The 23676-nt window shown below is 37.7% G+C and overlaps 2 protein-coding genes across 3 annotated transcripts in view; one reads left to right on the top strand and one right to left on the bottom strand.

The window, feature by feature from the left end:
• Nucleotides 1-303: 303 nt before the first annotated feature.
• On the bottom strand, nt 304-10966 carry LOC110377170 (eukaryotic translation initiation factor 4B). Its single transcript, XM_021335877.3, has 14 exons — nt 10838-10966; nt 10233-10340; nt 7702-7904; nt 6193-6300; nt 5838-5926; nt 5207-5370; nt 4221-4335; nt 3825-3935; nt 3599-3675; nt 3162-3348; nt 2335-2419; nt 2207-2246; nt 1566-2125; nt 304-1295 (listed from the first exon to the last, which is right to left on the bottom strand). Exons 1-14 carry the CDS (start codon nt 10848-10850, stop codon nt 1233-1235), a joined length of 1923 nt encoding a protein of 640 aa, XP_021191552.3. The 5' UTR covers nt 10851-10966; the 3' UTR covers nt 304-1232.
• A 1907-nt stretch (nt 10967-12873) lies between these two features.
• The window catches only part of LOC110377167 (tyrosine-protein kinase Fer), a 44767-nt gene continuing 33964 nt past the window's right edge, over nt 12874-23676 (top strand). The window contains exons 1-2 of one of the 2 annotated variants that reach the window (XM_049837225.2): nt 12874-13495; nt 15351-15541. In XM_049837225.2, the coding sequence (XP_049693182.1) occupies nt 13300-13495; nt 15351-15541 (387 nt within the window). In that variant the 5' untranslated portion in view covers nt 12874-13299. The remainder of the gene's footprint in view (nt 13496-15350; nt 15542-23676) is intronic. The other variant, XM_049837226.2, reaches the window with a different exon arrangement.

Raw genomic sequence — 23676 nt, 5'->3', positions numbered from 1 at the left:
TAGCTTGAGCTGCGCATCTTCCTAGCACAACTCCTTTGCGCGGGGTTTAGGGTTAATTTTGAAGATTGCGCAATGATTTTAAGCGACCAATATTTTTATTGAGTGCCATTGCAACCTTACGAGCTAGCTTGTAACGCTACATGGCAACATCAGTGGAGACTGTCATAGCTTTACTATTTACATTAATAAATTGTAGCATAGCTGCTTAGTTTATCTCTGGTGTTTAGATGTGTTTTAATCATGTATACTTTTTGCAGTTTTATAGGTAACAGGAGAAGTAAATATGTTAAATGAAATTCATAGTACTGTAAAAAGGGTAATTATTTATTTATAATTCACAATTACATAGTGTACCAAACAAAAATTCTTCCATATTACAAATGAAACGTCTGTAACGTTTTGACATTAATTATATTGTGACCAAGCCCTAATCAGATTAATTAGGTACCTTTAGTTAACATCTATATTTCATCACGATCAAGGCAGGCACATCTGTATGCATACTTGCAAAATAGGAATATTGCAGCTTAAATCTTACCACTTGATTATTTTAACAAATTTTGAGTGTAAAGATAAATAATACAATTAACGTTCTAATAACCTAAATCGACTAAATATTTAACATAAAGACATATTCTAAAAAATAGAAATTAGATTCCCTATGGTGACATTGCAATAATATAAAATTATGAAATATTCATTATTCACAAAAAAAGACATGAAAGTGCAGCACCTGGATCTAAACCTGTTCATCTCAGAATTTAATGGAATATTTGCAGTTCTCAAAACTTGGCTGTATTACCAACCATTCACAATAACATTATAATTGTAACAAACCCATAGAAAAATTTACACAAATCAGTACAACATGGTCACAAATACACGCCCCAGTCTTTACTGCGGCGTCTCACTTGTCATAAGCATACGGGGTACATCCTGCCCGAGAGTTCAAGTAAATGAGTGCGCTATAAAAGAAGCGACAACAAAGACTGGGGCCGGCATCGAAGCAGTGTGAGCATATAGCAACCCTATTAATATACACGTATATCCACACCGCACTAGTGACTATCAATCAAGTTCTATTACATAGCACAATTTTAGATTGTCTTAGTGCTTTATCGAGTCCGTTCTACACGTTAGACACTTTGATACTCGTAAATTTACACTTTACACTCGAGTCAACTGTAAAATGGACACTAATATGTAGCGCGCACACAAACTTTAGGTTCGTGCTAATCGGATGCGCCGTCGTCGGCGTCCTCTAAGAAGCTGAATTTATTTGATGCAACAAAATTCTGTAACAAAGAAAAATTAACGTTATATAAAAAGCCATCAAAAATGAATGATAGTTGATTCAAATCATAGGTACTATTATTATGTACGTTAAATTAAGAAAAGCTTGTTTCTCTTTTGGCAAAAACTTGTGAATCGACATTGATAACACTTTACAATAATATGGAATATACATAAAAAGTAGCTCAACTTTTTGCCTGGGTGCGGGAAGCAGTCATCTTGGATGACGTGGATGAAAACTTAGGTGGAAGCTAGTGACATGTGTTACATACCGGTTTTTCCTGTTCTTTCATTTTGGGCAGGGTTTTGTCATCGATGTCGTCGTGTCGGTCCCGCGAGCGGCTGGGGCGCGGGCGGCCGTTGCGCTCGTCGCGCGGCGTGTCTTGGGGCTCGGCGTCGGGGCGGCGCTCGGCGTCGGGGCGGCGCTCGCGCGAGGCGTCGCGGTAGTCGCGCGAGTCGCGTCGCTCGCCGGAGTAGTCGCGCCGCCGGTCGCCGGAGTAGTCGCGTCTCCTGTCACCGGAGTAGTCGCGGCGCGGACGTCTGTCGCCGGAGTATTCTCGTCGCCTGTCGCCGGAGGAGTCTCGTCTCTCGACGCGATCGTCTTTATAGTCGCGGCGGTCGCGGTCGTCCTTGTAGTCGCGGCGGTCGCGGTCGTCCTTGTAGTCGCGGCGGTCTCTCTCGGGCTCGCGCTTGTCGCGGTCGTCGCGACGGTCCCGGTCGTCTCTGTAGTCGCGCCTGTCCCGGTCGTCTTTGTAGTCGCGTCTGTCTTTGTCGTCCTTGGAATAGTCGCGTCGGTCTCTGTTGTAGCTGCGGGAATCTCTTGGGCGGTCATCTGTACATAAATTGTGTTGAATTAGACACGTTATAGAAGACAATGCTAATTAGTTTAGATTTGTATTATTTTCTTGCTTACCACGTTTAGGAGCACCACGTCTGTCGCCGGAATGATCGTTCTGTAAAAATTAAATTCTTATTAGCTTGTCGATCCTTTTTTATAGTACAAATGTGAAATGTGATAGGAGTTTGTTTTATTTAACTGACCCTTCTTCCCCAACGTTCCTTCTCTTCACCACCGCGTCTGGCTTCTTCCTCTTGTTTGCGAAGACGTTCTTCTATTTCACGTTCCCTGTAATACAACAAAACAATAAGCTTGCTGGAAATATAAAAAAATATGTATTTTGCAAGTTTTATAAAATAAATGTAGGTATAGAGCGACCGAATCTAGCACAAAGCATGAGCCGGTGTCTAGTTAACCGATGTTAATATAGCACATAACAATATTATGTTAACTGAATAAATATCGAAGCACGAAATACCTTGATATTTTCAGTATGTGCATTACAATTATCGTAATGCAACTAAATAATACAAACATGATTTATTTGTTTAAATTACTAGGTGTAATATTCATCTAAAACCAAGCCCACTAACCAATTAAATTAACATGAATGTGTTCAAGGTAAACATCATTTTGTCACACTTAATTGCTCTATAGCCATTTTCACGCACCGTGGTGAAATAATATTGCTAAGCACATTACAAGAAATGGCTGAATAAGCTTCAATTGTATTTAATTTTATCCTGTTTGTTGAAGAAGTTTCCATGGAATGTAGGGAAGACGGCAAACAGATTGATATCGTTATAATTAGGTAAAAAAAATCGTCGAATTTTCTTTTAAATCAGCAGCTATATGCTAAAATCTAATGAATTGAGTATGAGAAAATTTAGAAAATGCATCCTTTTTATACCTAAAAGTTAAAAACACACGCCCTGTTACGAAACACATAAAAACATTTCTTTCTGCCTGGATTACAGTCCCTTGAAGTATTTACGGTAGAACAATAGGTAATCCTGCAGGATTAACTTACTTAGCAGCCGTGTCCACGGGTTTAGCAGCTCCGAAGACCTTCTCAGCGGAAACAGGCTTGGGTGCCGCCTTCTCGGGCAGCTTGTCGTCTTGCGCGGCGCCGTCGGCGGGCTTGGTGGGCACCTCCGCCTCGCGCGGCACCGTGCGCGGGAGCAGGTTCAGCTTCGGACGCTCGCGGGGTTTGTTGTCTGAGGAGTTACGATTTATTTTACAACAAACTCTTTCCCTGTTAGACGAGGCCTATACCCAGCAGTGGGTCGATTACAAGGCTGAGGATGATGCTTAACAACTGCCAATCAATTTTTTAACTGCAGATTTATGTGGTCACAGAATGGAAACTATAAGTCATAGGAGGTTCTTTGATCAGAATAAATCATGAGAAAAATATACTAATAACATTAAAATCACGACATACAATAAAAAGTCATAATAAATTACCTTCTCGTGGAGGTGGGTCACGTTCACGGTCGCGGTCACCAAAGTTCCTGCCACCGAATCCTCTGCCTTCCCGATTTCTATAGATAGAAATAAATATTATAACCCTCTATCTATATGACATCAACATTCATCATTGCATAAAAAAAAGTTCCCGACAAATTGAGAACCTCCTCCTTTTTGGGAAGTCGATCAATTACAAAAATGTTCCAAGTGAGTGGAAACTTACCCAAATCCACCACCATCACGTTCTGCAGTTCTGAATCCGTCGCGGCCTCCATAGCCGCTGCGTTCCGGACGCTCTTCACGAGCTCCGAAACCACCACCGCGTTCTCTACCTCTGCAATAACATTACCACCATATAATTCCCGAAAACATGTGTAGGATTAGAAGGAAAGTTTAGAATAAAAATGTAGGTATAGAGCGACCGAATCTAGCATGGGGCATGAGCCGGTGTCTAGTTAACCGATTCAATCTAGCACTTCGTTATATAACCACTAAATATCGAGACAGGAGTGCTTCGCCATTTGTGTTATGTGCTGGAATACTTCTACATGGTCATTCAGCCAGCAATATTCTCAAATTGTCTTTAACAAAGATAAATGCTATTCAGCATAGAACTTACTCTCCATAGCGATCACGACCGAAAGAGTCGCGTCCACCGTACGGCGTTCTCGCGGGCTCGGGCGGCGCCGGCCGGTCGCCGTCGCGCCAACCGCCTGGGCGATTGTCAGCACTCGCTATATAACAACAAATCATTATAATACAAATAAACAATATACTGCCTAAAATGTACACAGGTATGTATAAACATTTAATCACTCAGATTAAGTATGAAATAGAAGGAGCTAACCAAAGACTAGTCTGAATTGAGTTATAGCATTGCTACGTCACATATTAGACTAAAACAGCTGGTCACAGGGATTTCCAAGAGCTGTGAAAGCATTGTCTCTTCCATTAGGAGTCCTCAACGTAACCTTCAAGTCCTATTTTCTGGTTTCCCTGCTACCGCTGTGAGCGGTACTCCTTGCTAAAGAGATCGGTGCCACTACGCACGTATGACCTTTACTCAGACCTTCCCGAGGCGGATGGAGTAACGGAGATCACCGATTTTTCTTATCAAATAGTTGTTAGAAATTATAAAGGTATGAAAAATTATGACGCAGCTTAATTGCTACACTGTCACAATGATAAATATTTAAAATACAACTGAAGAATGTAGTAAATCGTTGATCATGTACTCTGCACGTGCGCCCCATGTGTGACATTACAGTTAGCTCCAACCATCACGATACTTATCATCATTGTGCATAAGAATTTAGACTAATAAAATAATACTTGAACCGATGGGAAGATTTGCAGAATCACAGAACTTTCTCTCAACATGAGTTATTTTATTGGTAATGTACTGTACCCAAGTGCTTCTTATTATTTTGTTATTTCCTAATGGGATATTTCTACTCTTCTTGACTGTAAACCTATATCCTACTAGGAGAACCCTCTAAGATTGCCAATCACGCTCTCTCGAGAGTGCACGATTAAAAAGAAGACCATCTAATATGTAACCTACTTCTGTTTATCTATGTAAATATCAGTAAGGTGTATACTCACAGTCCCTCTCCCGGTCCCTGTCGCGGTCTCTGTCCATGTTCCCGCGGTCCATGTTGCTGCGGTCCATGGGTCCTCGCTCCATGGGTCGCGGGCGGCCCGACGGCTCCGGCATCGCGCGCGGGCCCGACCGCCAGTCGCCCATCGTGCGCTCCGGGTCATATTCCCTGGGAGCAACAATATTGGAATTACATTTATTGTAATAGCTGGGTTGTTGAGAATTTGTTCATTAGCATTTCTCACTAGAAAGCGATCATTGACGTGAAAGAAAGCTTATTTAAGTAATTAACTTTCAATAAATATTAATATATATAAATATTGAGTATGACTTTAGTGTAAAAAAAAATTGTATTAGAAAGACTAAACGGAATTCTAAACAGAATGTTCGACAAAACTATGCGAGCGTCAATCGGCTACAAGTTAACAATGATTTTGTATAATTTTCTTGAAAGTGTAGTTTGTTAGACTAGAAAATATTGATTTTAACCAGTTTGATTTTCTAAATTCTATGTTCTATTATACTCAGTCATATACTTTCCCAAGGACCCTTTCGCCATACAAGCATTCAATGAACAAGTATTCAATAACAATAATTGTCAATTTTCTATATAAGACAAGTAACAAAGGGCATTACCTGTCCCGGTCGGACCTGCCTCCCCTTCCCATCCGACGGTCGTTGTCCTGGGTAGACACTTCTATCCTTATTCGCCTCCCGCCTATTGTCTATGAACAACAAAACTAGCTTTACAATTGGTGGTACACACAATAGGACCCTTTTCAACAGCACACAAGGTTGCTTTTTAAAAGAACTGGTAATGTAAATAGTTTTATTCATATAATAGAAATGGAACAGGGGTTAACATTTTTGTCTTTGAATAACACCTGGGTGTCCTTTGAATGTATTATTATTTTAAATGTAAAAGGGATTAATAAATTACTTTGATTGGAATTTTCAATTCAAATAGTAATATTTTAGCTTATATTCTTACCAGGTCAGGAATGTTCATAGCATTGATGAGACCCTCCCTGTCTTCAAAGTCCACACAGCCATAGCCTTTGAGACGGTCGCCTTCGCGCGGGAGTCTCAGGTTGGTAATCTAGACAAAATTGAATACTAATTAATAACAATAACTTTATACTCCATCTTTTTTGCGAGGTGGTTGACTCAGTTGGCAAAGTATCGTAGGTTATTAAAATTAATTGGAAATACAAAGAGTGAACATAAAAGCATATTATCTTAGGGAGGCACTGAGTGCAGGAATATTTGCCAGCATATTTAATTGTTCAAAAGCAGTAATTGCAGAGAAATGTAGATAACATTCTTCTTCTAACTCCTAAAGCTAGCTCACAAAACCACTTGTTTTCTGAATATGTTAAATAAACAAGTGAACTTTGCATAATTTTACCTTGAACTTGTTGCATTTTATTCTAGATTATTTTTCCGACCCAAATATCGACCAATAGAATTGCACCATTCGACGTCACGTGGTACAACCTACATGGTATTATACTGAAAATTTTTTGAATATTTTCTCTGGTCGTTGCTACGTCAAACTGACAGGTTGTGGCCGACATTTGGGACGGAAAAATAATCTCCCGAATACACACGAGCTTCATAATTTCTCAAGGTTTGCAAACAAATAAAGTCGTCAAGTTTTCACTCGCGCTCGTGATTTTTTAACCTGAAAAACTTGACTCCTTCATTTGTTTGCAACGAACCTATCGGGAAATACCCGATAATTTTGAAGCTCTTGTGGTATTATAAGTGATAATTTGTTTCAAGTTTACATAAGTAATAAAGTATATAAATTGTTTGAGTAACAGCTAGCTGTATTTTTATATGAGAACAAACCTATTTTTAAATAAACTAGTTTTAAGAAGCCTTCAAGGCTTTCAACAATCCTTTACTCTAGGATTTACTTTCCATCATTATAAGTAGATTTTTGTATAATTTAAAGTTACTCTTTTTTGCATTCCATATTTTATAACTCTACCAGTGAACCAGTTATGTAATAATTTTATTATTCCACCATTAATATCAAACTACTGTACATATCAGATTAAATTATATTGCAGAGCTTGACTGATTAAACATAATGCTTCACTGAAGTAGCTCACAAAATGTGAATAATTGCTTGTTATGTAAATAGGAGGCATTCAAATGTGGCACTGAGCTTGAAAGATCAATAATTTGATTGCTTCAGTTTTACTTGTCATGCTTAGTAACAATTTGTATGACAGATTATGGATAATTTGCTGCATGCTGTATTCAAGGGAAAAGATGGATTTATTGATTTAACTAAGGATAGTATTTTGTGTCTGGTAAACTGGGAGTGGCTCTGATGTCTGATATGTTGAATTAGGAATGCTTCCTCACTTCACGATTTAACTTCACCACTTCCTCCCTTAACATACTAGCATATCTTGCCCAAGCAAATTGATGGTGCATCGTGACTCCAGACCAAACCTAAAAGAAAATCAATAATCATAAAGTCTACCTTAAGTCCAGTGAAGAGTTCAGTGATAGCGCTTTCGTCGACATCGTAAGGCAGGTTGGAGATGTGGGCAGTGAAGGGCGGGCGACGAGGTATAGATTCGTCGTCCACTGCCAGGCCGCCGCGCGCCGCCCGCGACGCTGACGGCAACACCACCGGCGCACGTTGGCGCGATGAGTATCCGCCCCCGCCATACGAATTTTCAGCTAAGAAATGTTTGAAACAATGTGTTGAGTAACAAGTTCTGATATGTTGAGAAAAACATGGTAACATCATGAATTTACACTATGCAGTCAGGTTCTCTAAACATTTGTCAATTTTTTATAATATTATGCAGCCAGATTTAATGTACATTTGGACAAAATAATGGAATATTTTAAAATACTACAATCAAGGATTTTCAACTAAATGTAGTGGGGATGCTGTTCTGCCTAATAAGTTATCTGCTGTATAGAAATATTGCACCTAGATTGTTGCAGAAGTTTGTTCTTGAAATTATCAATTAGAAAAACCAGTTATAGTGCGCAAGCAGCAGTAATGTATGATGTCATTTAGAAAGGCTTATGTTTAAACACCACCCTAAAAAGTACCTATTTTACTACCAAAAAAATTCTAAACGGTTACCAAAATGGATAAATGGTCACCAAATAACGTTTCCAAAAATATTATTAGATAAAACCATTTTTTCGTATTATTGACTACTAAAAAAATATATGGACGCCTTTAAAATACACTTTAGACCAAATATCATATATTGTCACTACTTAGATGTTACCAATTATGTAATACCATGACTCCTAATTTGGTCATTTTTGTTAGACTAAAAAAGCTAACGATCGCTAGAATATTTCCCAAATACCAATTAATATACTAGGGTTCCCAAACATACGTCGCTTATTTATTGTTATATGAATTTGTGTGTAACTCAGTGCGTTTAAAATGTAAGCACGCAACATGCAGCAAGCATGGCTTCTGTCACGGCTCCGGCGCTGCAGGGCTCCGGCGGTCCCATGCGAGCTTATCGTCGCAGATGGTTTTCACGCTCACCACCGCAGCTTCGGCTTGCTGGCCGGCTCTGCCGGCCAGCCTCAGCCGCAGCGGCGAGCCTTAAAACTACCTGCGCCTCAGCTCGCAGGCCGCGTCGCCCCTCCGCGCCTACGCGGTTTTGAATTGCACTCTAGGGGTAGGGCAAACAAGATTACGTGGAGTCGGTTTTGCAGCGATTCGTTTTCGTCACTAACTTTTTGGTAGTAATATTAATCTTTTAGTTGTATAGAATTTGGTGACCATTAATCCATTTTGGGAACCAAAAATAATATTTGTGCGAGATTTGCGATTTTTGTGATGTTATTTTATTTTTTTTTGGATCATAGCATATACTTTAGTGCCCTTTTAATAAAGTCAATTAAATTTTTTTGGAGTTGTTTATTTTATTTGGTGCCTCAGCTTAGAGTCTTAAAAATATTTTTGATGACCACCTAAATTATACCCATTTAGAAAGGACAGTATTTGTACTTGTTACTGCTAGGAGCTTTGCACATATGAGATCTATCTTTAATAGATACACAGGTCTTATCATAGCTGTAATTTCTAAATGCACTGCTGACACTGACTGCTCAGTATCTAAGGTTTTTTAATTTGTTCCACAAATCTAATAGAGATTGGACTAGATAGCTATTTGAGATGAAAACAATTGTTAAATAAATACTTGTGAATATTACATCATTATAACCATTGTATTGACAAGATTAATTTCTAGTTATCTGCAGAATAAAGAAAGAGACTATTATAAATTTTAAACAAAGATCACTTGAATGTCATATAGGTAGCTTGTTATTTGTTATCAAACAATTATTAATCAACATGTTAATGATGCCTGCATAATTTATTGTTATCTAGATGGGTGTATTTACAAGCAGTTAATGTTGTTTCTACTAATTGTTTAAGAAAAATTCCAGACATGCTTACTGGTAAGCAGCATGTCTGTACAGATATCATATAGCAAGTAAAATGTATGAGAGATGTTTTAATTTATTCACATTAAGGTTGAAAAGATCCCTAGTTTCATTAAACAACTAAGCCATTGTATACTGAAGATATAATAAGACCCTCAGAAAAATCAGGGAGCATGCCAATGAAAGACTAGTCTGAATTGAGTTATGACAAGAGTCATCTCGTAGATTATGCTAAAACAGCTGGCCATAGGAGTTTCCAACAGTGATAATGTTCACACCTCCACCCAGCCCCACAGGCCTGGCTTCACAGGCTTAACATCACACCGTCATTTCTGGTTCCCCCACCTTCCCTCTGAGAGAAGCTTCCGGCTAGAAAGTATCAAACACAAAGACCTTTACTCAGACCTTCCCGGGGCGAATGGAGTGACAAGCACTCTGTAGGTGCGCCCCAAGTACGAGATTAACATTGGCGTGCCATTACCCTTTACATCATCATTGGGTCGATCACTATAGCATTCCGTAGCATTACGACTAGTACAGGGGCAAGTATAGAACAAAGATCATGGTATTTTCACTTACGTTCCTCATCTACAGAGTCCGCCCAGTTTGTTGCTGGAATCGTCGTTGGTTCTGCAATAATGTCTGTGATGCTGGCTGGAATCCATTTTGCCTTCTTTGATTTCTTGCCTGGAAAATTTTTACAAAAAAACCGGGTGATGCCAAGTGAATTTACGACAGCTGGATAAAATATTGAAAAACTAGAGGACAAGTTAATGAATAATGATGACGCATAGTAAGTGAACGACCTACTCCGATTTTGGAAAGCGGTTATTCGCGGACACATGAAAGGACAATTAACATTTTGTAACACATCTGTTTGAGCTTGATTTCCTCACCTTCTCAAAACTAGATAAAACCAATAATTCGATCATTACATTAGGTTATAAAGGTAGTAAATTGATTGAGAATATTGAGAAATGTGGCCACGCGGTAAATCCAAACGTCCGCAGAGGTGAAATGATGACACGTTAGCATTATTAGATAACATTGTACAGCCTCTATACCGGCTGCTTTGGATAACTGATTCACATGCAAACTAATTTAAGTATGAAAAAATGGTAATAAACAATAAAATAAAGTAAAATCTAGGGTTTTTTTCACGTGACAAAATTACGAGAACTAACCTGTAGCGGCCATATTACAAGGCTGGGGTCAGTGTTGCCAATGATGACGTTAAGAAGTTTTTACACCCCTTGTATGACCACTAGAAAAATCTGGGGAAGTTGTGATTTTATTACAAGGGGAAAATAATAGGTTATTTTATTTCCATGATTTTATTGTAATGAAATAATTGCTGAAACAGTTCCACTGGTTTCACTGAGCTAAAATATAGGGAACTTTATGAATCGTACCACAAATTATGAATAAACAAAATACTCATATTTATTTTAGCGTTTCCTAAGAATCATAGGTCTAATTTAATACAAAATAAAGCATCAAATAGATATAGGCTCCATTAACTTAATCTTACTTTGATTAACGCAAATATAATCAAAAGTCATTATTAGAAATTATTATTTTTGACTTGAATAAACTTTTATAGGTACACATAGTTGAAAAAAACCTATCACTGAGATGTTGTACAATGGAGATCAGTGTAATATAATAGTGCAAAAAATATAAAAACGTATAAAAAATAGGGAACCTTAGTTTGCACCTTTTTGCACACCTTGAAATAATATTATATTCTGGCAATACAGGCAATATTTTGAACCCGGGTATTTTGAGACTGTTAAATATTAGTGGACCCTTTTCTAAATTGTGTTATTGCCATTTTTAAGCTTTGTTTTTTAGGCAAAATATTAGTAAATGACCTGTATCAGGACTAGAAGAACAGCTCAATTACCAGTCACAATGTGTAAAAGTCAGGGCGACGAGAATAACATTCGCAAGTTGCTTCAGGCGTTGCGCGGCTATTTCAAATGCAAAACTTTTAACAAGAATGTATACTGTGCTTATTGGGTTCATTGTCTAACCGAATAAATTAGTGCTTGCATATTTTGGTTATTTTGACCTAAAACATAGTGTAGTAACTACATCATTTTATTACCATTTATGTTTTTTTATAGTTTTTAAGGCGTTCTGTTTCTGACTGGGCTGTGGTTTGACGGGCTTAAGGGGATGATGTTCAACACCGAATATTTGATGTTGATAAGATAATTGTAGAGATTGTTATCGGGATCACGGCTGAAGATCTAACTCATTTTTGGCCAAAATCAGACTCACCCCAAGGATCCTGTTGAGGGCAGAATAGAGATAGAACACGATTAGCTTAGCTAAGCTAGCTAGCTTATCTAAAGCTTGAATAAATACGTGATCCTCTTAATTCGAAAAAGTACGTTATTAAACGTACCTACGTTAACAACAATTTGAGCAATAGGTAGTTTCATTTTACTGTAGATCACTTTTAACTGCAAAAAACTGTCAAAGTAGGATCTGATGAAATGTCATTTGTGAAAGAAATGAGACCCAGATAAGGATTTCAATGCTACTAACTCGATTGGATATACAGGATATGATATATACATAGTAATGTGTCCAGATTTAGCTTATAAAATTAAATAATGGAACACAATTGACGGTAACGATTGCTTTCTGCAGACAATGCAAGGTTGATGAGCTTTGTTCTACTATCCTAGAAAAAAACCAAATTCTTCGCGTAGCCTTGCAAAGACAAAATTAAATTTTTAGAACAATCAAATCGCGTCATACGCACGCATTGTTTTAGATAACCTAACTTAATTATTATGGAATGAATGATAGGTGATAGTTCTAATAAGTCGCCGTTTCCGAATTCTGAAGATCTTCGTTGAAAACAAGTCAGCTTTGTTCGTGAACTTCCGCAACTTCAAGCCTACACCCCTAAAAAGTCATAGTTAAATCGTAGTTATCTCAACGTTAAGATCATTTTTGTTAGAATTTCTACAATAGTTCTGAATGTTTTACGTTTTGCAACAAGATATAAGTCTGCGCACCATTACTGTATACATATTGCAGTCTATAAACTAGGGACATCAAAAAAATAAACAAAATATAAGCAGCTCGCGTTTAGTCAGCATAACAGGTCGAGTTTAGTGGCGACGTATCATGAACATTTGTAATAAACCGTCTGGATGTTATATGATGTCCGTGTCAAGCAATTCCTCGACGTCGGACAACGGGTCCGGCGCGGGAGCACAGCGCGCTGCTCGGTGACTGGGCCAGCCACCAGCGGCCGCACCAGACGTAATGTGCTCGCGATAGATGGCATTCAGGTCGGGCATCGATACCGTGCGGACGCGCCTTCTCATATATTTTGAGCGCGCTCACCTCGTTCGTTCAACATTTCTATCGAAAGTTTTTTTGTTAAAGAGTTTTTGTTTAGTCTTTGCTGTTATACTACTATGCGACTGCTAATACTGTAAAAAATTAAATAGTCAATTTTAAAGAGCTAACGAGGTCTCCTTTCTCTGTTGTGCTTGCCAATAAATAGAATTTAGTTTGGAGGTGACGTTTAAACAGTGTGCCGGTGATAACGGAGAATGATGTGAATAGTGTTGTGTTTATGTTTGTGATGTGCGGTTCAGTGTAGACGTGGTTGTTTACAATGGGGTACGCATCGAGCGGCGCGGGCCGCGCGGCGCACGAGGCGCTGCTGGCGCGCCAGGACGCCGAGCTGCGCCTCATGGAGACCATGAAGCGGAGCCTCCAGGCCAAGATGAAGAGCGACCGCGAGTACGCCCTCGCCCTCTCCGCCGCCGCAGCACAAGGCCAGAAGATGGACAAGTGTGAAGAACTTAACGGTAAACATCAGCGCCACTTAATAAGAATTGACCCTATTACCATTGCTGTGTCGTTTACTTGTTTAGAACCTCTTTTCACAGTTATTCTTAGGCATTGAACATCGTAAAATGTTTTAGGGTGTAGTCTAACAAGTTAACATATCCTTGATTAGTAAACCGTTGCATTTAAATGTGATGTCTTTCTTTAAACATGATCTCACTCAGGCTTAATGAACACCCAGTCTGTGAATGCATCAATGAGAGAGATAACAAAAGCTACTGTCAAGACACTGTTTGTTTCACTATCTAAATGAGGGTATTGAACGGTATATACCAATGTGCACATAATGTACCTACCTACTTATGGAAAATATAGATAGTGTCACACTCAATCAAAAAAATTGGAGCCAAATTCAGAATTAAACAAAAACTGTTTGATTAACCCCCAGAGCTTTTAAAAAAGATGTAGTGCAGTTAACTTTTAAAATCAAAACTGATGAATCCCTTTATACTACAGCGATTTTTAACCCTGTTGGGTTAGAGGAAAGCATTGCTCACCAGTACACTTGAGAGATGAGAATTGATTAGGGAACATTTAACTTACTTAAGGAAATGGTTTACGAATCAAAACAAACTTAGGTATGACACAATCAGTCAGCGCCAAAATTAAACATTCCGAAACAACCGATCCTCCCTATATTTATTTTAATTGAAACATTGTCGTTACATAATAATTAGGTACGAAGCTTTTTTAAATATTCCAAATAGTAGGTGGTGTTGTGGGTGCTGTCATTGTTCTCACCCATAAATGTCCCATAGTGGGCTGGCCCAACCATAAGGCAACAATAACAATACAGTTTTCGAAATTAAATGCTTTGTCTAAAGACCTTTTACTAGAACAGGTAGCATTTCTGTTTTACGCAAAGTTTACTTGTTCGATCAACTTTTTGTGCAGGTGCTAAATCCGAGAATGGGTCGTGTAAAGAGGGGAAAATTGACAAAGATGGAGGACAAATTAATTTAGAATTTTTTTTTAAAGTAACCATTTTATTCTATATTAACAAATAACTTTTTACAATAACTTAATAATAAATATATATACAACATACAGCTAACTTATTACCTAATATATACACTTACTATAAATAAAAATATAAATTTAGAATTGTGTACGTCGATGATAAGATCTATTATCGTTTATTAATGTAATTATTTTATGTAATAAACAGGCTCGTTGCTTTTCTAATATGTATCATGTTTATAAGATAATACAAAGCAAACATCAGCTGCTAATCAACGGGAAATATGCATTTTCAGTTACCGTTTTAGAATTTTATTCACCTACAAACAGCCTTGCATTTTTGAAATGTCGTAAAAGTTTTTTCAGCTTTCGTTCAGTCAGATGATTGTATTGAACAGCCAAAAATCATTCATCAGGCAAATGGCGTTTAGTCTAGACATTACATTAGTGCTAATGACAAATGTGTAACATTATATAATACACAATAACAGGGTCGAAGTCCTGCGTATGAATTCTTCTCCCCTCGAAAATCTATGCGTCACTGCCCATGCGAATCGGCTTCCTATCTGTCAATGGTGTGTTCACAGACAGCAGAAACAAATGCAGATTGCCTAGTCATTTAGCAAATTATTCAAAGATTTTTGCCTGGAACTTCCTGTGCTAATTAAGTCTTAATTCTAAGGGATTTCTTCAATTCCCATGTGCAATGTAGTCAACGGAAATAAATCCATACGCAAATTGTAAGGAGCATCACCTTTTGAATGAATTCCCACAGTCAACGATATGTTGGGTTTAAGTCTCCCTAAAATAAGTCTATAGTATAGCTCCCATGCATTTATTTATCCTTTGTTTCAGGATCTGTGATAGCATCTGCCTGGCGAGCGATGACGGAAGAGTGGGAGAACATCAGCCGACTCATCAGGACCAATGCTGAGGCTTTGGAGTCTAAAGCCTTAGACAGACTCACGGCCCTGATGGTCGAGCGCCGGAAATCACGGAAAGTTTACCAGGAGGACCACACGAAAATCTCTTCACAATTCACTCAGGTATGTTTAGCCTTAGATGTGATAGGAAATATGTTTTTTGTTTTTGTAAGAATTTTAATTGAATTCACGTATTCATGAATCAATGATTCGAATTCAACATGGACTGTTTTTGGGTTCTCCTTAATAATAATTTACTTAAGAGCCTTATTTCATTCATTAGTACTTCAATAGCTCGATTCTGCGCAGGCTCTTTACCAGAACCATAAGTCGTAGCTTTCTTATCAGGTACGGTATCACCGTATCGGAACACGTCTGACGTCGATAACACTGACTCACGCACCATTTCACTGTTGCTGAAGTAACACTCAATCACGCACGATTTGTTTACGATGTTTATTTTGTAAGAAGCCATTAACTATATTACTAGCTTTCTGGCTTCTGTTTACAATATTTTTGGTACATGTGACTGTTTTATTCTCCCCTGAATTCAGTGCAATAAATTCTTTGAAATCGAATAGTACTGTTGGCTCATGTCCTGTACATGTTTATTTAATTTCTAAATGGCCATGTCTAGGCGAGCAGTGGGCACTCGTGGCCCGTTACTGACCGGTTCCGCTAGCCTCTTAGTTCCTCGTCCGCTTCCTATCGGCGATCTACTCCCAGTACCTGATCCACGTAATTAGGTCTTAGCGAACGGTGCGAACGAAAGAACCGTGTCGAGGCCAGTTAACAACCAGATGGTAACGTTACCACTGCAATACGACTGCTGCGCTGTGGGCTAATCGATCTTATCCGACACAACCAACTAGTACTACTACTGGCTGATGAACAACACGACATCAACTATAACAAATTGCACGTAGCAAAATACGACACTTATATCTCGATGCAATAACATAAATCGATTTCTTATTCAATACAAAGTAACGTTTGACTGGATCGAATCGCGAGGAAGGACCAGTTTGCTCGAGTAAATTTTTGCAACTTAAACTTCTTGTTAAACCATAAACCTGTTTATTGAGATTAGGATTTCGAAATGCTAAGATATCATTATGGACGCCATCTCGTTTAGGATTTGGACTGATGCCAATTTTTTGCCTGAGATGTATACGTAAATAAAACAAGCAGTATTGGCGTCGTTGTGCCGTGCGTCGCGTCGTGTTATACATTATACACGCATCTGCTAACATTTTATCTGGAACTTTAAATTAGGTTTCGCTCTATTTACCCATGTTTACTGGAAATAAATGATGTATGCCTTTGCAGAAAGTGTAGGTTTGTGTAGTGGGTAACAACTTGATGCGAGGCGGTGTGACTAAATGTTAGAAAGTTAGTTACCCGACTAGTGTCACGGCTCGAAGCTACAAGCGGCAGGAAGGACATTTGTATGCCAGGGAATGCACTCGCTCTAATGAATGACTGACATTAGGCCGCACAGTAACGACCTCCTGGAATGCGTGGGACGTTACCCGGAGAATTACAATTCCGTTCACAGATCACTGTCTACTTGAACTTTTTCAGTTAACAAAGGATTACGTAAGCGTTTGGATCAAAGCTTACAACGATGACTTTGAACTTTTAGTAGAACTAAAAAATAATGCATTCTTTTGATGTTATTAATATCGACCACGAAAATGGACGCCTAATAATGTCTGAATAAGTTAAGCAATCCGAAGATTGATCGGTAAACAAAGCCCGTGCAAAAGCAACCCAGGTCAGGTGAGAGGACCTCAGGCACCCGCGTCTCGCTTTCACAAGCTATTATTTGAATGCACCAGACAAGGATGTAGACATAATTTCGTGATTTGAACCGAGTCGCGTAAAGTGAGATTCTGTATCGGGATTGGTCGCGCGGCACCTGTCAACGTTCATTGGCCCTGCGCCTGCGCACAGCGCGTGCACGACTGATTTCTTTTTAGTTTCACCTTTTGGCCATTATTTTTGCATTAGTTTAAAATATAAATTGGATTTCGTAAAATGATGCTGCGATTTTCTGTAATTCCAGTAATCATTTGGAGGTTGTTGTAAAAAGACTATCTTTTTCAGATAATATGAAAATGGCAATAATTTAATAATTTTCAGTTTACATAATTAAGGATATTGTGTGGTTAAGTAAATGAATGATTATTAATTTAGTAACCTCAGAATATTAAATCATTTTGCGGTTTTGTACAGGACATTAGTCATGCAGTTGATATTGAAATCCGAAACAAAATCCGGCATTGCCATAAAATCATAATCACGAAGTCGTAAAAAATTTATAAATTTTATAGCGGATGTATTACTAGGTCTTTTAGATCCAATTGGAAATCTAGGGTCTGGCCGTGTCTGCGTTACAAAACGAATAAATCGTTGAAACTAGGGCAAAAGAAGTGCGACGTGCCTCTTGTTGAAAGTTTCCCTGGTAACCGCCAATAATTCCTCATTTCACCTACTTTTATTGACGGCATGGCTAATAGACGTAAAAAACCCAAAGTGACGAATGTGCTCCAACTTTTCCATTTCAATCGCCCTTTTTCATTCATACGCGTAAAATGACAGAATAAATTATTACAGTCGGATATGGCAATGTTGATACTTTGATGACTTAATAAGCGTCCCGAGATAATCCCAAGAGAGTTTTTCCACATTTCTCACATCGAAATAATTGCGACATCCTGGGAGGCGAGAGGCAAAATGTGCATGATACTGCTGATTAACTCATCATCGCATTTTGCTCGGTCCACGGCGCCATTAGGCCATTTACCAGATATGCTGTAAATAATTACCAAGCTCATTGAAGTAACCGTATCAAATTATAATTTTATGACCATGTTCTATGTCAATGTTGGTGTGTGTAATTAGTGTGTAGACGAAGTAGTAAAAAATATTCACAAATACCCACGTAGGCTCTGTAAATGTTGGCTTAACAGAGGTCACAGAATAAATATTTTAATAACATTCATATAATTATGTAGCAGTAGTACCACATATAAAGTGCGTATTTACCGTTAACTGGGTCATGTTCAGTACATGCGGAATAATTACGAGGTATTTCTAGACTATGTGTAACCTACAATTAGCCGTGTGAACATCAGTCTACGACATTTTATTTCTTATATCTCTGTAAATAGCTATCTGGTTCGTATTGCAAAATATCCGTTCGACTAGTAAGCTCACGGAAATAACTCATTTTGTAATATTTAGGTATCTTAGGCGTTAATTTTTTGTCGTTTATATTTGAATTGCTGCCAATATTTTATGTTGTTATCAAGTTGTTGATTGTAAACCAGATGATAAAATGATATTAATTGTGTCATAGTTATATTTAGATGTTTCTATAGTTAAAAAGTTGAAGTACCAAGCAAAAAATAATCAAGCAAATATTTTTACTCAAATACAGAATAGCCGATCTGTTAGCAGAGAGCAATTTATAATAGTTTGTATAAATGGCCATGAAACCATTTGAGTAAATTGTTAAATAAATTGAATGGCCCATTGCTAACCGTATGAGTATTATGTATGTGGTAGATGAAGACATTGTTGGAAGATTCAAGATGTTTTTTTTTTATAAATTACCGATGTCGTAGCGTGAGACATGATAACTAACAACTTCTCTCCACAAAGTCAGTGATTAGGTATGTTTAGACAGAAAATAATTTAGATACAAAAGTTATTTTTCTTAGAATTTTATCTGGATACTTAAACATTAAGCAGGACATTCCTGTTTCTACAGTAAACACTGATAAAATACCACGCTGATAATGTGGTAGATAAACTTAACATTGCCAATGAAGATTTTGTTTGCTTTGCAAAATTCTGTCAAACCTACCTATCTGAAGAAGGTGATAATCGAATTGTCAGACAGTTGCACTGACATGACCGGTTCGGTTCGACCCGATGGGAGCCTGCGACGCCCCATTGTTGCGCAAGAATCGAATCGTCTCATTAGTGGGCCGAGCGCGCGGGGAAAGTGAAATCAACAGACGATCAGTGAAAGTTCTCAATGACAGTTATCTAATTTTGATAGCAGGTTGGTGATTATGACGCGTCTGCTCGTGGGTGATCTTGGACCAGTTTAGGGAAGTCAATTAGGGACAGGTTGTGATACAAAGATGCTTCAACCGTTAACACGATATCCAATTAGTTTGTGGTTTCGTGAGCAACCTCTTCCGCGTTGGCTTCTAGACCGACATTCTAAAGTAGTTATAGAGTCTCAAGTAGATCAAGGTAGCTTTGTCTAGCACATAACGAGATAAGAAAATGTGCCCCTTGTTTGTGCTATTCGTTTCGGTCGTTCTATCAAAGAGTGTGGCGTAAACAAAAAACCTTAATCCACCTGTTCATACTGTGGTTTGACGCAAGTGTTGTTAAAACAAAACAACTGTGTTGTTATTTAATGTAGGTATTACTTAATTAGTTTGTAGTTTATGACGCTATCAAAACGCAGGTGATTAGGCCTCGAAAACACTTTAAAGATACAGCGAGTCGCTGACAAAGAATTACTTTATATTTAAGCCCAAAGAAGACATTAACAGGAAAGAAAATTCTTTGGAGAGTGAAGAATTTGAAGTTGATGACATAAATATGTATAATTACCTCATTCTCGACTTCTAACCTCAAAATACGACATGAATAGGATGATGAACGGTGCCCCATTAACACTCGACAATGAGGTTTTATCTAAGAAATTGCATTCCAACGCTGAGTCAATGGGCAGTCTTTGTTATCCGTAACGAGTCGCTACAGATACCGAACAAGAGTATAGTTATTGAGTGGAATTCCCTTTTACTGACGATAATATTATCTTGTGACATTACCGTGCAAATATCAAGGTCATTGGCTCACCGTGCACGTGAAGATAATACTGATGTTTTAGTTTTTTGATAATAATTTACTTACGTATAAATCTAATGTAAATGTAGTTTAATTTGAATAAGCACAAGAAGCAGTAGATGCAAAATATTTTGTTTACAAAAGTGCAGATAAGATAGCATACCTACAGATAATGAAGAACGATGATAAAACGTCAGCTAATGTCAACTTGACTTGTGGAATATGTAAAGGGCCATTGTTTGATGTATCATAACCTCAAGATGGTGAATCAGCTACGTAGAAAGGGAGTTAAAAGATTTCACTTCACTTGGCAGATGCTGTAGTCTGTAGCTAGAATATACGAAACTGCATTATCGTGTCACCAGTTTTAACGTGAAACGTAACGTATCGCGACAATTATGTGGCATATTTCCAATAGGCGTTAGATGACATCATGGTGATGGTAGAACCGTTTCAAGTAATGGGTACTTAACCTACAAAGAATAATAGGTATATAGTTTATGTTCATGTATTGCGGCTAAGTCAAACAGTGAATGAATAAATTTTTCTTGTAGGCACTAATACTTTTGAGGAGGATAATCCACAAATTACTCAGATATCAAACCAAGTTTACATACCTACCTAAATCATACGATATGAGTTATTGCTTAGGCACCTATAGCTACAGTTAGGTAGTTAGGCAGTCTTAATTATAATGCGAAGAAAACCCAAAACTTAAGGAAAAGTTGGATTCGGAAAAAGCAGCTTTTAATTTAATATTTACGCGATATCTTTCATACATTCGTTTGATTTTAATATTTCATATTTCCAGGTTTTGGGTCTTCATCTTTTCAATTGCAATTGTTCTGTGCGTGTTAAAAGCATTAACACAAGCACTAATTTTAACCGCTTACAACCGTTGTAAGTATTTAGTCAATGTAATGGAGTCACAGGCAATAAATTAAACATCATGGCGGATTGCCAAAGACGTCCAACGAACAACACCACATTAGATCGCTTAGAAGTTTTGTTTGAAATATTTGCTCTTGTACACAACGAATTCTTTGTGGGTTACGAAAGAAGCATGTGTCTTATTGTTTAGCCTAACAAGATTTAAATTGGGCTTCCGCAAGGCATGCCTTCGTCTCCATCTGTTGCCAAAACATTCCGTATTTCCTCCATCAAATCTATAAGATGTGATCTTCAGTGTTATCTACATGACCCTAAATGAGTGTAGCGGAACTCAGAGCCACTTTTTATGTCAAGTGACAGTTATTTTACTGCAATTTAGTGAGTTGGTACCAAACAAACAACCGTATAAGGCAGATTTAAAATATTTTATGTGGACAAAGTTCAGGTTTTCGACCACTCAAATAGAATAAAGCCATTTAGTAGTCATAACCTTCAGACGGACTTCGGATAAAGTTCAATTCCAAACAGCGTGAACCTACTAAAGAGGTGTACTATAAATAAAAACATTCTTACTTACTTTGTTTTTGGTACAGAAGCACTCGTAACATCGCCTGATAAGAAAGATAAAAGGAAAACAATACTTATCAAATAAGAGACTTGTTTTGTTATCACCATGCCTTTAATTCCATCGTTCATATATTTGCTAGAAATAAATTAAATAATTTAACAATACCTAAAACTTAAAACATTTTAATAAATTGAACCTAAACTGACACGGGTATTTTTGTACAAAAAGTACCGGTCAGATATCTGTGCAAAGGAACGTAGAACTAACGTCACAAAGTCCGAGAACTAAGTAGTTCCCCTCACTTGAAGGATAAAATACAATGTTGAACGAATTTCCATTATAGGTATTTCCTCTACCTGCCCATAATTCAATACACCATACTGATTAGTCATCTAGAATAGCTATTTTTGCGTCGCACTAGCATTCTTATACTATGGTACTACATAGTACAAAATATTCTTATGATTATTTTATACTTTCAGGATTTTCGCATAGTTTAATCAACAATAACATATACAGATACTTAATTAACAATAACATTGTTAAATTGGTCTAGATTGAGAGATCTGTTTCAAACATTTGAAGCCTTAACTTTGATTAATACGTATCCCAAAAAATATTAACACGAGCACATCCGAAATATCTTTCATAGTTTGGTACATTCGGCTATTTTAACTCAGGAACAGTCTCACACACAGAAGTCTCAGTACCGAAATTGTATCTATTGTGTTATGATATAAAAAGTTACTTAGATTTCCTTGGACCAAACTTTTTCTTCAAATATAAAGTGATAAACTTTTCGAACACATCCTTAAGTGACTTCTTTTTTTTGGAAACCACTGTTTGTGTGGGCACTTTACTAACACACTCATTAACGCTTGTGACACTGTTTTGCACATTGATTTTCACTATGTTACTGGAACTGATCATTTCTACACTCCCACAATTCTCCAACACATCGATACTGCACTCTTCACCAGTCATTATAACACTTCCCATGTTTCTACATATCTTTATGTAGTTGTTGTTGCCTATTATTTTTAATCGATGAATGTTCTCCTCCATTTCCATCTTTAAATTGTTCCCAATCAACATGTACTTCTTCATTGTTATTTATATTGTCACCGCATGTGTTTCCGTCACCGCATAAACTAACAAATGAACTTCCAATAGAATTGTATCCTGCTTATATCTGACCGTTTGCGCGGAGATGATGGTGAATCCCCGGTGATACGCCGTTATGAAATCATCACAGTAGGTATACATATTTAAAAATATGAGCATTATATTGTCGTGTTTATATTTTCAGTTGCTTTATCTCTGTTTTAATAGTTATCGCTATAAATGGAGTTGCGGGACTGACCTCTGCCAATTTGTAATGTTTCCCACGATCCCATTGTTGATTATAATGTAGCACCCCTGCAGTTCATATTTCACAATAGGCAATTTGCATGGTGTTTATATTAAACCATTCAAATGTATGCGGATAAATCTAGTCAATGCCATACTTAGGTGCTGTATAACTATGGCTAGAACTGTCGTAGATAGTTTTAACTGATTGTCAATTTGCGTGAGCGGTGGAGGCCTGACTTGATGGCTGCAGGTCAGGTCAAGTACCGCGGTTTACCCGTCTTGAGGTTATCGAGATTTTTTGTTATCAAGGTTCCACGATATTCTATTGCATCTGACGCGACGCGACACATTAATTACCATAGCGCATAATTACTTTTTCAATTAAAAGCCATTTAAAAAATATATCAGTGACAGCAGTGTATCTGAGTAAATAACCTTAATATCTCTTTGTTTGTAAAATCTTATGAGAAAGTTTTATGGATGAACAAAACAACTAGTCTGAGGTAGCAATTTGCAATCGTTTTTGTATTAATATATTTGGTTTCATCTGAGGCAGCGTTTGTTGTTG

This window comes from Helicoverpa armigera, chromosome 14, assembly GCF_030705265.1.
Source record: "Helicoverpa armigera isolate CAAS_96S chromosome 14, ASM3070526v1, whole genome shotgun sequence".
Taxonomy (NCBI): domain Eukaryota; kingdom Metazoa; phylum Arthropoda; class Insecta; order Lepidoptera; family Noctuidae; genus Helicoverpa; species Helicoverpa armigera.
The sequence above is the reverse complement of the archived record's forward strand: the minus strand, read 5'-3'. Positions and strand labels throughout refer to the sequence as shown.

Excerpts from the sequence above, each read along its gene's own strand:
- LOC110377170 (XM_021335877.3), bottom strand. Across the intron at positions 3,936-4,220 it reads GGTCGTGATCGCTATGGAGA|AGGTAGAGAACGCGGTGGTG; the intron begins GTAAGTTCTATG and ends ATGTTATTGCAG. Across the intron at positions 3,349-3,598 it reads TGACCCACCTCCACGAGAAG|ACAACAAACCCCGCGAGCGT; the intron begins GTAATTTATTAT and ends GTAACTCCTCAG.